Genomic DNA, 14,181 nt, shown 5'->3' with positions numbered 1-14,181 from the left:
AAAACAGGAGACGAAAACAGGAGACGAAAAAGGGAGACGGTAAGAAGGGAGACGAAAACGGAACACCAAAACGGGAGACGGTAACAGGGGAGACGGGAAGACGGTAAAAAGGGAGACGGTAGGAGGGGAGACGGGAAGACGGTAAAAAGGGAGACGGTAAGAAGGGAGACGGTAAGATGGGAGACGAAAACGGTAGGCGGTAAGAAAGGAGACAGTTCGAAGGGAGACAGTAAGAAGGGAGACAGTTCGAAGGGAGATGGTTCGAAGGGAGACGAAAACGGGAGATGTTAAGTGGGGAGACGGGAAGACGGTAAAAAGGGAGACGGTTTGAAGGGAGACAGTAAGAAGGGAGGGGGTTCGAAGGGAGACAGTAAGAAGGGAGATGGTTCGAAGGGAGACGTAAACGGGAGATGGTAAGAGGGGAGACGGTAAAAAAGGAGACGGTTTGAAGGGACACAGTAAGAAGGGAGACGGTTCAAAGGGAGACGAAAACAGAACACAAAAACGGGAGACGGGAAGACAGTAAAAAGGGAGACGGTAAGATGGGAGACGAAAACGGGAGCCGGTAAGAAGGGAGACGGTTCAAAGGGAGACAGTAAGAAGGGAGACGGTTCGAAGGGGTTCGAAGGGAGACAGTAAGAAGGGAGATGGTTCGAAGGGAGACGAAAACAGGAGACGAAAACAGGAGACGAAAAAGGGAGACGGTAAGAAGGGAGACGAAAACAGGAGACGAAAAAGGGAGACGGTAAGAAGGGAGACGAAAACGGAACACCAAAACGGGAGACGGTAAGAGGGGGGACGGGAAGACGGTAAAAAGGGAGACGGTAAGAGGGGAGACGGGAAGACGGTAAAAAGGGAGACGGTAAGATGGGAGACGAAAACGGTAGGCGGTAAGAAAGGAGACAGTTCGAAGGGAGACAGTAAGAAGGGAGACAGTTCGAAGGGAGATGGTTCGAAGGGAGACGAAAACGGGAGACGTTAAGAGGGGAGACGGGAAGACGGTAAAAAGGGAGACGGTTTGAAGGGAGACAGTAAGAAGGGAGGGGGTTCGAAGGGAGACAGTAAGAAGGGAGATGGTTCGAAGGGAGACGTAAACGGGAGATGGTAAGAGGGGAGACGGTAAAAAAGGAGATGGTTTGAAGGGACACAGTAAGAAGGGAGACGGTTCAAAGGGAGACGAAAACAGAACACAAAAACGGGAGACGGGAGGACAGTAAAAAGGGAGACGGTAAGATGGGAGACGAAAACGGGAGCCGGTAAGAAGGGAGACGGTTCAAAGGGAGACAGTAAAGGGAGACGGTTCGAAGGGGTTAGAAGGGAGACAGTAAGAAGGGAGATGGTTCGAAGGGAGACGAAAACAGGAGACGAAAACAGGAGACGAAAACAGGAGACGAAAAAGGGAGACGGTAAGAAGGGAGAAGAAAACGGGAGACGAAAAAGGGAGACGGTAAAAAGGGAGACGAAAACGGAACACCAAAACGGGAGACAGTAAGAGGGGAGACGGGAAGACGGTAAAAAGGGAGACGGTAAGAGGGGAGACGGGAAGACGGTAAAAAGGGAGACGGTAAGATGGGAGACGAAAACGGGAGGGGGTAAGAAGGGAGACGGTTCGAAGGGAGACGGTAAGAAGGGAGACAGTTCGAAGGGAGATGGTTCGAAGGGAGACGAAAACGGGAGATGTTAAGAGGGGAGACGGGAAGACGGTAAAAAGGGAGACGGTTTGAAGGGAGACAGTAAGAAGGGAGGGGGTTCAAAGGGAGACAGTAAGAAGGGAGATGGTTCGAAGGGAGACGTAAACGGGAGATGGTAAGAGGGGAGACGGTAAAAAAGGAGACGGTTTGAAGGGACACAGTAAGAAGGGAGACGGTTCAAAGGGAGACAGTAAGAAGGGAGATGGTTCGAAGGGAGACGTAAACGGGAGATGGTAAGAGGGGAGACGGTAAAAAAGGAGACGGTTTGAAGGGACACAGTAAGAAGGGAGACGGTTCAAAGGGAGACGAAAACAGAACACAAAAACGGGAGACGGGAAGACAGTAAAAAGGGAGACGGTAAGATGGGAGACGAAAACGGGAGCCGGTAAGAAGGGAGACGGTTCAAAGGGAGACAGTAAGAAGGGAGACGGTTCGAAGGGGTTCGAAGGGAGACAGTAAGAAGGGAGATGGTTCGAAGGGAGACGAAAACAGGAGACGAAAACAGGAGACGAAAAAGGGAGACGGTAAGAAGGGAGAAGAAAACAGGAGACGAAAAAGGGAGACGGTAAGAAGGGAGACGAAAACGGAACACCAAAACGGGAGACGGTAAGAGGGGAGACGGGAAGACGGTAAAAAGGGAGACGGTAAGAGGGGAGACGGGAAGACGGTAAAAAGGGAGACGGTAAGATGGGAGACGAAAACGGTAGGCGGTAAGAAAGGAGACAGTTCGAAGGGAGACAGTAAGAAGGGAGACAGTTCGAAGGGAGATGGTTCGAAGGGAGACGAAAACGGGAGATGTTAAGAGAGGAGACGGGAAGACGGTAAAAAGGGAGACGGTTTGAAGGGAGACAGTAAGAAGGGAGGGGGTTCGAAGGGAGACAGTAAGAAGGGAGATGGTTCGAAGGGAGACGTAAACGGGAGATGGTAAGAGGGGAGACGGTAAAAAAGGAGACCGTTTGAAGGGACACAGTAAGAAGGGAGACGGTTCAAAGGGAGACGAAAACAGAACACAAAAACGGGAGACGGGAAGACAGTAAAAAGGGAGACGGTAAGATGGGAGACGAAAACGGGAGCCGGTAAGAAGGGAGACGGTTCAAAGGGAGACAGTAAGAAGGGAGACGGTTCGAAGGGGTTCGAAGGGAGACAGTAAGAAGGGAGATGGTTCGAAGGGAGACGAAAACAGGAGACGAAAACAGGAGACGAAAAAGGGAGACGGTAAGAAGGGAGAAGAAAACAGGAGACGAAAAAGGGAGACGTAAGAAGGGAGACGAAAACGGAACACCAAAACGGGAGACGGTAAGAGGGGAGACGGGAAGACGGTAAAAAGGGAGACGGTAAGAGGGGAGACGGGAAGACGGTAAAAAGGGAGACGGTAAGATGGGAGACGAAAACGGTAGGCGGTAAGAAAGGAGACAGTTCGAAGGGAGACAGTAAGAAGGGAGACAGTTCGAAGGGAGATGGTTCGAAGGGAGACGAAAACGGGAGATGTTAAGAGGGGAGACGGGAAGACGGTAAAAAGGGAGACGGTTTGAAGGGAGACAGTAAGAAGGGAGGGGGTTCGAAGGGAGACAGTAAGAAGGGAGATGGTTCGAAGGGAGACGTAAACGGGTGATGGTAAGAGGGGAGACGGTAAAAAAGGAGACGGTTTGAAGGGAGACAGTAAGAAGGGAGATGGTTCGAAGGGAGACAGTAAGAGGGGAGACGGTTCGAAGGGAAACGGTTATAAGGGAGACGGTAAGAAGGGAGACGGTAAGGAGGAAGACAGTAAGAAGGAAGACAGTAAGAAGGAAGACGGTAGGAAGGGAGACGTAAGAAGGAAGACGGTAAGAAGGGAGATGGTAAGAGGGGAGACGGGAAGACGGTAAAAAGGGAAACGGTAAGAAGGGAGACGAAAACGGGAGGGGGTAAGAAGGGAGACGGTTCGAAGGGAGACGTAAGAAGGAAGACGGTTAGAAGGGAGACGGTTTGAAGGGAGACGGTTTGAAGGGAGACGGTTTGAAGGGAGACGTAAGAAGGGAGATGTAAGAAGGGAGACGATAAGAAGGGAGACGATAAGAAGGGAGACGGTTAGAGTTAGAGTTTATTTCGAACATGCAAGCATACAACATGATACATCACAATTTCCAGTTTATCTTTTCAACATGTTCGAAAAGGAGTAGGAAGAAGCAGAGCTTATTTAATCCTACCCCTTTTCTTTACATAACAGTTGCTGAAACTTTTTTATTCACTTCCTGTTCTCAATTTATTCACAATAACTCCATAGGTAATCACAATAAAAATAAATAAATAAATAATAGTAAGAATTTAATAATAATAATTGGTGAAGTAAGTCATATTTCATGTGATGAGATAAGTAAGATTACTTTAAGAATGAATGAGTGGATGGATGAAATTAATTGAGAATGTTTGTCATGGTTCTTCTTCTTTGTACTTTGTAAACACTTTAAGTTTGAAGAGTTTCTTGAAGTGGATCATATTAGTACATTGTTTGATTGCTTTGCTTAATCCATTCCATAATTTAATTCCACATATTGATATACTGAAGGTCTTAAGTGTTGAACGTGCGTACAAATGTTTTAAATTAAATTTTTCTCTAAGATTATATTTCTCCTCTTTTGTTGAGAAGAATTGTTGTATATTCTTGGGTAGCAGGTTATAGTTTGCTTTGTGCATAATTTTAGCTGTTTGCAAATTCACTATGTCGTGGAATTTCAGTATCTTTGATTCACTAAATAAAGGGTTTGTATGTTCTCTATATCCAACATTATGTATTATTCTAACTGATCTTTTTTGTAACACCGTTAATGAATGAAGTGTACTTTTGTAATTATTTCCCCATATTTCTACACAGTAGCTCAGATATGGTAACACTAGTGAGCAGTAGAGAATATGAAGGGATTTTTTTGTCTAGAACATGTTTTGCTTTATTCATTATTGACGTGTTTCTTGCTACTTTATGTTGTATATTTTTTACGTGAGATTTCCAGTTCAATTTATCATCAATCATTATACCTAGAAATTTGGTTTCATTTACTCTTTCAATTTCTATTCCATCTATTTGTATTTGTGTTTGACTTTCTCTACTACTGTTACCAAATAGCATTATTTTAGTTTTGCTGAGATTCAACGATAATCTATTTTTGTCAAACCATCTCTTTAATTTGTTAATATCTTCTGTTATTATTTGTATTATCTTCTGTGTGTTCTCTCCTGAACAAAACGCTGTTGTATCATCCGCAAATAATACTAACTTTAAATCTATTGTAACTTTACAAATGTCATTTATATAGAGATTGAATAATTTAGGTCCTAGTATTGATCCCTGAGGTACACCACAGGATATATTTAGCATTGTAGACATGTGTTCGCCTAGCTTCACGTATTGTTTCCTGTTCGTTAGATAACTTCTTATCCAGTTTAAGACTAACCCTCTGAAGCCCTATCGTTCTAGTTTTTTGATTAAAATATTGTGATTAATTGTGTCAAATGCTTTAGTTAGATCCATAAAAACTGCTGCTGCACATTTTTTACTGTCTATTGCATTGGTAATTTCCTCTGTTATTTCAATTAAAGCCATTGAAGTTGAGACATTAGCTCTGTATCCATATTGGTTCTCTTCGGGTATTCTATTTTTATTTATGAAACTCTCTAATCTGTTACCACTTGCTGTTCTGCTGAGATCATATCCATTTCATCAGGTTCACCTTCAGTATTCACAGCTTTCGCAAAGGATCTTGGTTTAATTCGGTGCCCTGTCACGATGATATCATTCATTCGTTTGTCCTGATCCATTTCGTCTATGATATTCCTCAGCATGTTGTTGTCTTCTTGAAGGGTTTTCATTCGTTTGCCCATTTCAGTGGCTTCATTATTTCTTCTGTTGTTCTGAGATTGCAGATTTTCTATATTTTCCTGCAGACTTTTCACATCTTGTTTGTGTTCTGTTGTTACTTTTCTCAGATATTCCTTCAATTCTTTCATTTCTTTTTTCATTTCTTCAAGTTTTTGTAGGATCACTTCTTGATTCCCATCATGTCCTGTGTCCAACCTCAAATCTTGTTCCCAGTTGTGTTCTTTATCAGCTGACCCCGAAGGTTTCGGGATTTCAATCTTTCCTTTACCTTTTCGCATCGCGGCAGTCACTGACGTCACTGCCTCTTGCTTGTGTCTTAACAGCAGTTGCTTCTTTAGCGACTTGCGGCACTTTAACTTGTTTTTTCCAACAATTTCGTATCTTGCGCCGTTCAGAGATCAATTTGAGGTGTCAGCCTGTCAACTTATATCACTCTGCGACGTTGGGATCACTTTAAAACAGCTGTAAACTTGCCGTAGCTTTTGGTTGCTAGGCAACCGCTTTGAACTGCGGCAAGGCGCCTATGGCTTGAGGCTAACGGCTCTCCCAACTCGCCTTCTTTCAGCGTATCAGTGCCTCTCAACTGACCAAAATCAGATTGAAGATGCCAGGGTACTCTCCTGTGGCTGTGATCGCAAATCAGTGGTCAAAATCTTCAGATTTAACAAAAAACTCCGGTAGTTTCTCTTTTGCGTCCTTTCTCATTGACAGGAAGTGACGTAGTTAGAAGGAAGACGTTTGAAGGGAGACGTAAGAAGGGAGACGTAGAAGGGAGACGGTAAGAAGGAAGACAGTAAGAAGCAAATCAGTGAGAAGGGAGATGGGAAGAAGGGAAACAGCAAGAAGGGAGACAGGAAAAAGGGAAACAGTAAGAAGGGAGACGGTAAAAAGGAATACAGTAAGAAGGGAGACAGGAAGAAGGGAGACAGGAAGAAGGGAGACAGGAAGAAGGGAGACAGGAAGAAGGGAGACAGGAAAAAGGGAAACCGTAAGAAGGGAGACAGTAAAGAGGAAGACAATAAGAAGGGAGACAGGAAGAAGGGAAACAGTAAGAAGGGAAACAGTAAGAAGGGAGACGGTAAGAAGGGAGACGGTAAGAAGGGAGACAGTAAGGAGGAAGACAGTAAGAAGGGAGACGGTAAGACGCGAGGCGTGAGACTCACCTTTGACAGTGCTGATGACGAAGCAGCTCTCGTCTGTCAAGTTGTAAACCATCTGCACAAATGGAGGACACAGGTGTGGGAAAAGAAAGCAAGAGAATGTTTGTCAACCATCAACCTGCTGCTAGACCTCCTTTTGTCATTTCTTCAACCTGCTGCTACACCTCCTTTTGTCATTTCTTCAACCTGCTGCTACACCTCATTTTGTCATTTATTCAACCTGCTGCTACACCTCCTTTTGTCATTTCTTCAACCTGCTGCTACACCTCCTTTTGTCATTTCTTCAACCTGCTGCTACGCCTCCTTTTGGCATTTCTTCAACCTCCTGCTACACCTCCTTTTGTCATTTCTTCAACCTGCTGCTACACCTCCTTTTGTCATTTCTTCAACCTGCTGCTACACCTCCTTTTGTCATTTCTTCAACCTCCTGCTACACCTCCTTTTGTCATTTCTTCAACCTGCTGCTACACCTCCTTTTGTCATTTCTTCAACCTGCTGCTACACCTCCTTTTGTCATTTCTTCAACCTGCTGCTACACCTCCTTTTGTCATTTCTTCAACCTGCTGCTACACCTCCTTTTGTCATTTCTTCAACCTGCTGCTACACCTTCTTTTGTCATTTCTTCAACCTGCTGCTACACCTCCTTTTGTCATTTCTTCAACCTGCTGCTAGCTACACCTCCTTTTGTCATTTATTCAACCTGCTGCTACCCCTCCTTTTGTCATTTCTTCAACCTGCTGCTACACCTCCTTTTGTCATTTCTTCAACCTCCTGCTACACCTCCTTTTGTCATTTCTTCAACCTGCTGCTACACCTCCTTTTGTCATTTCTTCAACCTGCTGCTACACCTCCTTTTGTCATTTCTTCAACCTGCTGCTACACCTCCTTTTGTCATTTCTTCAACCTGCTGCTACACCTCCTTTTGTCATTTCTTCAACCTGCTGCTACACCTCCTTTTGTCATTTCTTCAACCTGCTGCTACACCTCCTTTTGTCATTTCTTCAACCTGCTGCTACGCCTCCTTTTGTCATTTCTTCAACCTGCTGCTACACCTCCTTTTGTCATTTCTTCAACCTGCTGCTACGCCTCCTTTTGTCATTTCTTCAACCTGCTGCTACGCCTCCTTTTGTCATTTCTTCAACCTGCTGCTACGCCTCCTTTTGTCATTTCTTCAACCTGCTGCTACACCTCCTTTTGTCATTTCTTCAACCTGCTGCTACACCTCCTTCTGTCATTTCTTCAAACAATTTTATTGAAATCAGGGGTGTCCAAACTCTTCGCACACTGAAAATTGAAAGCATGCAGGGGCCATTTTGAACATTTTTGTTTTCAAAACCAATACAACACCAAAATATTTCACTTTTAGGGCTCCCCTTGAGTCTGATCCCGGGGACCTGGAAGGGTCTCAGTCATAAAAATGTTTAAAATAAGTAATCTCTACATATGTTTTGTAATATGAAAGGTCACCGTAGAGTCTGTTTAGCTATGAGAGCTAGCTTCCACAGCTAGTGGGTCCATGACCATGACTTTTGTTTTGTTTGATCAGCCGTTTTACTGCCGTGTTACAGACACCCTTTGGAAACGAATTAAGGTATGTAAATAAACATTTACTAAATCTTTCTGTGTAAATAACTCATTTCACAACGTATATATCTGCGGATTGTAGTCTTTTCTCACTGGCACTCATCGAGGGCGGACGCTTCCCTTTCCTCTCCCTCATCTCTCCTGCTTGCTTCTTTGTCTTGTCCTGTCTTAACTTGTTTGTTGCCTCTTTTTGCACTGCTCTCCAAATCTAAACATTGGAACTATTTCACTGGCCTCAACGAAATTGACAAGATCTTGGGTTTGGGGGAACCTGCTTGTCGTGACGGAGCGGTTGTTGCTGGACACAGGAAGGACTCTTGGGAGAAGAAGGAGTGCCGCGTGCCTGGTGACGTGAAGATATCTACCTATTCGGAATTATGACAACAGGACATCTGCTGATTGGAGTAAGCGTTGCTCTGGTTTGTCGACAAATTGGAAGTTGCTGGCAGTCTTTAAAGTACCCCAAAGTTGCCACAAATAATTGGAGGATGCGGGCAGAACTGTGGACACTTTGTGATTTGGATGACATCGGGCCTGCAGGGTGAATTTGAGGACCAGTAATAGACAATTTAGAGTGAAAAGCAAATTATATATTCACTCGCATACAAACCTTCTAACTTGGATTGTTTCCCTGGCTTCGAGACTCTCCCGAAGGACAGTGCGGCGAAGACACAACAAACTCCCCTCTTGTCTCTCATGGACACACACCTGTTGTTGTTGACTTTGGACTGACTATCGGCTGCACAACATCAAGGCCGCGGAACAGAGACACACTGCAGGCTTACACACACACATGCATCCACGAAAAAAAAAATATGCCACACACATACCCCACCCCCAATCCAACGCCGTCGACGCGAATCCCATAGGAGTGATGGACGGATGGGCAGCGCCTGAAGAGCTGCGGCCTCCCACCATGGCCCCTCACTCCCTCCCCTCTGTTGCTGGATATCTCGAGATGTACGTTGTAATATGTATATGTGCTTTGCTATGGAGTTGTTTTTTCCCACTCCAGACTGGGCCTCCTTAAGAGCCCAGTCTAGATTGTGTTTTTATTACTCATCCTCCCCCAGCGTTTACCTTTTTCCCATCTTTTACGGGGCGCCTTGTGGCGACCCATCAGCGTTCCTGTCCTGTAACCCTGTACACTGTTTGTTTGTCTAATCTTGAACGGGTTTGTGCTGAAAACAACGTTTCGTTGTACTTGTGCAATGACAATAAAGACCTACCTACCTACCAGTGCGACTAATATATGGAAAATATTGTTTTCTCCCAAAATTTAGTGGGTGCGTCTTATATACCGGTGAGCTCTATAGTCAGGAAAATACGGTATATAGTCCTTTAATAATCCTAATATAATTATTTTAATCCAATGTGGCTCTTGAGTCAAAAAGTTCCACAGATATCGTGATACATGATCGATAATTTCACTCATGGATGATCGGTATTGGAATCCTCAGCACAAAACCCTGATGGGACCTGTCTTGTAATTGAAGGCATGTGTAAAGCACTTCAAATTGCTTTGTGCTCTAAAAACAATCTTCATCTTTGTACTACAGTATCCAATCAATCCAATCCACTTTATTTGTATAGCACATTTAAAACAACAAAAATGTTTCCACAGTGCTGCACAACAATATTAAAAACAATATTCAAATAATGCATGTATTATATAGATCTGTATCGCTCTGGAATAACCTGCCTCGAATTCTCACCGGCATTGAAAGTAAACAGGTTTTTAAAAGGAAAGTCATATTTTATCTGAGTCTGTAAATTAGTTTGCGTGTTGATGATTTTTGTTTGGTTTTGTATTGTGTAGTTATATTTATATGGTCATTATTATTCTGTGACTGTAAATTGTTTGCGTGTTTGCTTATTGATGCTTTTATTTGTTTCTGTATTGTGTAGTTATAAACATATGCTTTTACTTGTAATTGTATTGAGTTTCTGGACCCCAGGAAGACTAGTGGGTTGTTGTGGCAACCAGCTAATGGGGATCCTTAATAAAAATCAAAAAAATAAAAATCAAATAATCCTTAGCTCCACCAATACACTGCAAAAAGTCAGTGTTCAAAAACAAGAAAAAAAAATACACAAATGAGGGGTATTTTATTTGAACTAAGCAAAATTATCTGCTAATAGAACAAGAAAATTTGGCTTGTCAAGACTTTCCAAAACAAGTAAAATTAGCTAACCTCAATGAACCGAAAAATACCTTAAAATAAATATATTCTCAATAATAACAAGTGCACTTTTCTTGGTAGAAAAAAAAGAGACCTTTTTGCTCAATATGTTGAAAAATATTCTTAAATGAAGTAAATGCTAGTGCCATTATCTTGACATAATGATATGCATACATCATGATTTTTTTTCCATGCTTGAAGTAAGAAATTATTTTATATATATATATATATATATATATATATATATATATATATATATATATATATATATATATATATATATATATATATATATATATATATATATACACTACCGTTCAAAAGTTTGGGGTCACCCAAACAATTTTGTGGAATAGCCTTCATTTCTAAGAACAAGAATAGACTGTCGTGTTTCAGATTAAAATTCTCTTTTTCTGGCCATTTTGAGCGTTTAATTGACCCCACAAATGTGATGCTCCAGAAACTCAATCTGCTCAAAGGAAGGTCAGTTTTATAGCTCCTGTAACGAGCTAAACTGTTTTCAGATGTGTGAACATGATTGCACAAGGGTTTTCTAATCATCAATTAGCCTTCTGAGCCAATGAGCAAACACATTGTACCATTAGAACACTGGAGTGATAGTTGCTGGAAATGGGCCTCTATACACCTATGTAGATATTGCACCAAAAACCAGACATTTGCAGCTAGAATAGTCATTTACCACATTAGCAATGTATAGAGTGTATTTCTTTAAAGTTAAGACTAGTTTAAAGTTATCTTCATTGAAAAATAAGGACATTTCAATGTGACCCCAAACTTTTGAACGGTAGTGTATATATACATATATATATAGTTTTATACTTGTGAGTGTTGATGACACAGCTTTTTTGCAACAGTTGATATTCTAGTTTCAAGCATGTTTTACTCAATATAGGTAATCAAATCTCAGCAACAAGCTGTAATATCTTACTGAGATCATTTAGGACCAAAACCCTTAAAACAAGTAAAACACTAACATAAAATCTGCTAAAGGAGAAGAATGATCTTATCAGACAGAAAATAAGCAAATATCAGCCTTATTTGAGATATTTAATCTTACTTAGATTTCAGTTTTTGCAGTGTGACTGAATAAAAACAAAAACATTAAAATAAATATGCAGCTGAGATAAGCTCCAGCACCCACCGCCACCCCAAAAAGGGACAAGCGCTAGAAAATGGGTGGATGGATGGATAAAACCAATATACCGTATTTTTCGGACTATAAGTCGCAGTTTTTTTCATAGTTCGGCCGGGGGTGCGACTTATACTCAGGAGCGACTTATGTGTGAAATTATTAACACATTAGCGTAAAATATCAAATAATATTATTTAGCTCATTCACGTAAGAGACTAGACGTATAAGATGTCATGGGATTTAGCGATTAGGAGTGACAGATTGTTTGGTAAACGTATAGCATGTTCTATATGTTATAGTTATTTGAATGACTCTTACCATAATATGTTACGTTAACATACCAGGCACGTTCTCAGTTGGTTATTTATGCCTCATATAACGTACACTTATTCAGCCTGTTGTTCACTATTCTTTATTTATTTTAAATTGCCTTTCAAATGTCTATTCTTGGTGTTGGGTGTTATCAAATAAATTTCCCCCAAAAATGCGAGTTATACTCCAGTGCGACTTATATATGTTTTTTTCCTTCTTTACTATGCATTTTCGGCCGGTGCGACTTATACTCCGGGGCGACTTATACTCCGAAAAATACGGTAAAAACAATATAAAAATAAATATGATTAAAAACGATTTTAAAGGGTAAAACCAAATAAAACAATAAATTGAAATCAAAATGTAAAAACACAGAGGACCACACCCCTCACGTAGTGTTAAAAGCCAGAGAATAAAAGTGGGTCTTAAGTATTAAACATGTACTTCATGTACTCTGTGTACAGCGTGTCATTCGTTCACACCTACACTAATATTCACAGTACGAGGTTCTACCACTAGGGGGCAGCAGGAGTGAGGAGATGCGACATTCTCACATCTTTGGACAGACTCTAAAACAGTGGTTCTTAACCTGGGTTCGATGGAACCCTAGGGGTTTGGTGAGTCGGCCTCAGGGGTTCGGCGGAGGTCAAAACACACCCGACTCATCGTGTAAATAAAAACTTCTCCCTATCGGCGTATTACGGATACGGCAACAGCAGAAGTCACACTGATTTACAGGTGTGTTTCTGTGTTGGTTTTGTTGTTTGAACAAGAGAATGTTCATGCACGGTTCATTTTGTGCACCAGTAAAAAAACATGGTAACACTTTAGCATGGGGAACATATTCACCATTAATTAGTTGCTTATAACATGCAAATTAGTAACATATTAGCTCTTAACTAGTCATTATTAAGTACTTATTAATGCCTTAATGTCATGTCTGTGTTAATCATGTTTTTGTTTGGCCATGTTTTGCTTGGTTTTTGGACTCTTTTTTTTAGTTCCTGGTTTCACTTCCTTGTTTTGTTTGGTTTCCATGGTCACCCATTAGTTTTCACCTGCCATGTCACGCACCTGTTTCACGTTTAGACTCACACACACACCTGTCACAAATCATGTCACTGTTATATAAGCCCACCTTTGTTCATCACTCGTTCGGCCTGCATTGTCTTTATGTCACACCGGTTCATGTCTCTTTCTGACCAAAGTAAGTTTCATAGTCCGTGCCATAGCTTCTGCTAACTAGCAGCTTCACTTGTGTTTTAGGCACGCTTGCCTTTTTTGTTGTATTTTTGTGTTTATGGTAGTGAGTTATTTATGTTAAATAAATCCAAGCCTACCTTCACGCTGTCGTCCGGAGCCGTTTTTGCGTTGGAAGAACAACCCCGCAGCTAGCTGCGACCCCCACCTGACACTTAATCAGCATAGCCTTATTATAACCCTAACCCTCCCACACTTAGGATTAGTCTTAAACTGGATAACAAGTTATCTAACGAACAGGAAACAATACGTGAAGTTAGGCGAACACACATCTACAACGCTAAATATATCCTGTGGTGTACCTCAGGGATTAATACTAGGACCTAAATTATTCAATCTCTATATAAATGACATTTGTAAAGTTACAAAAGATTTAAAGTTAGTATTATTTGCGGATGATACAACAGCGTTTTGTTCAGGAGAGAACACACAGGAGATAATACAAATAATAACAGAAGAAATTAACAAATTAAAAAGATGGTTTGACAAAAACAGACTATTGAATCTTAGCAAAACTAAAATAATGCTATTTGGTAACAGTAGTAGAGAAAGTCAAACACAAATACAAATAGACGGAATAGAAAATGAAAGAGTAAATTAAACCAAATTTCTAGGTATAATGATTGATGATAAATTGAACTGGAAATCTCACGTAAAAAATATACAACATAAAGTAGCAAGAAACACGTCAATAATGAATAAAGCAAAACATGTTCTAGACCAAAAATCCCTTCATATACTCTACTGCTCGCTAGTGTTACCATATCTGAGCTACTGTGTACAAATATGGGGAAATAATTACAAAAGTACACTTCATTCATTAACGGTGCTACAAAAAAGATCAGTTAGAATAATACATAATGTTGGATATAGAGAACATACAAACCCTTTATTTATTGAATCAAAAATACTGAAATTCCACGACATAGTGAATTTGCAAACAGCTAAAATTATAAACAAAGCAAACTATAACCTGCTACCCAAG

The 14,181-nt window shown here is 41.3% G+C and overlaps 1 protein-coding gene across 3 annotated transcripts in view; it reads right to left on the bottom strand.

The window, feature by feature from the left end:
• ubp1 (upstream binding protein 1) overlaps positions 1-14,181 on the bottom strand; it is a 58,131-nt gene that overhangs the window by 1,591 nt on the left and 42,359 nt on the right. For all 3 annotated transcript variants that reach the window (XM_062047293.1, XM_062047292.1, XM_062047294.1), the window contains exon 15: positions 6,708-6,759. In XM_062047293.1, the coding sequence (XP_061903277.1) occupies positions 6,708-6,759 (52 nt within the window). The remainder of the gene's footprint in view (positions 1-6,707; positions 6,760-14,181) is intronic.

Source organism: Entelurus aequoreus, linkage group LG05 (genome assembly GCF_033978785.1).
Source record: "Entelurus aequoreus isolate RoL-2023_Sb linkage group LG05, RoL_Eaeq_v1.1, whole genome shotgun sequence".
Classification (NCBI taxonomy): Eukaryota; Metazoa; Chordata; class Actinopteri; order Syngnathiformes; family Syngnathidae; genus Entelurus; species Entelurus aequoreus.
The sequence above is the reverse complement of the archived record's forward strand: the minus strand, read 5'-3'. Positions and strand labels throughout refer to the sequence as shown.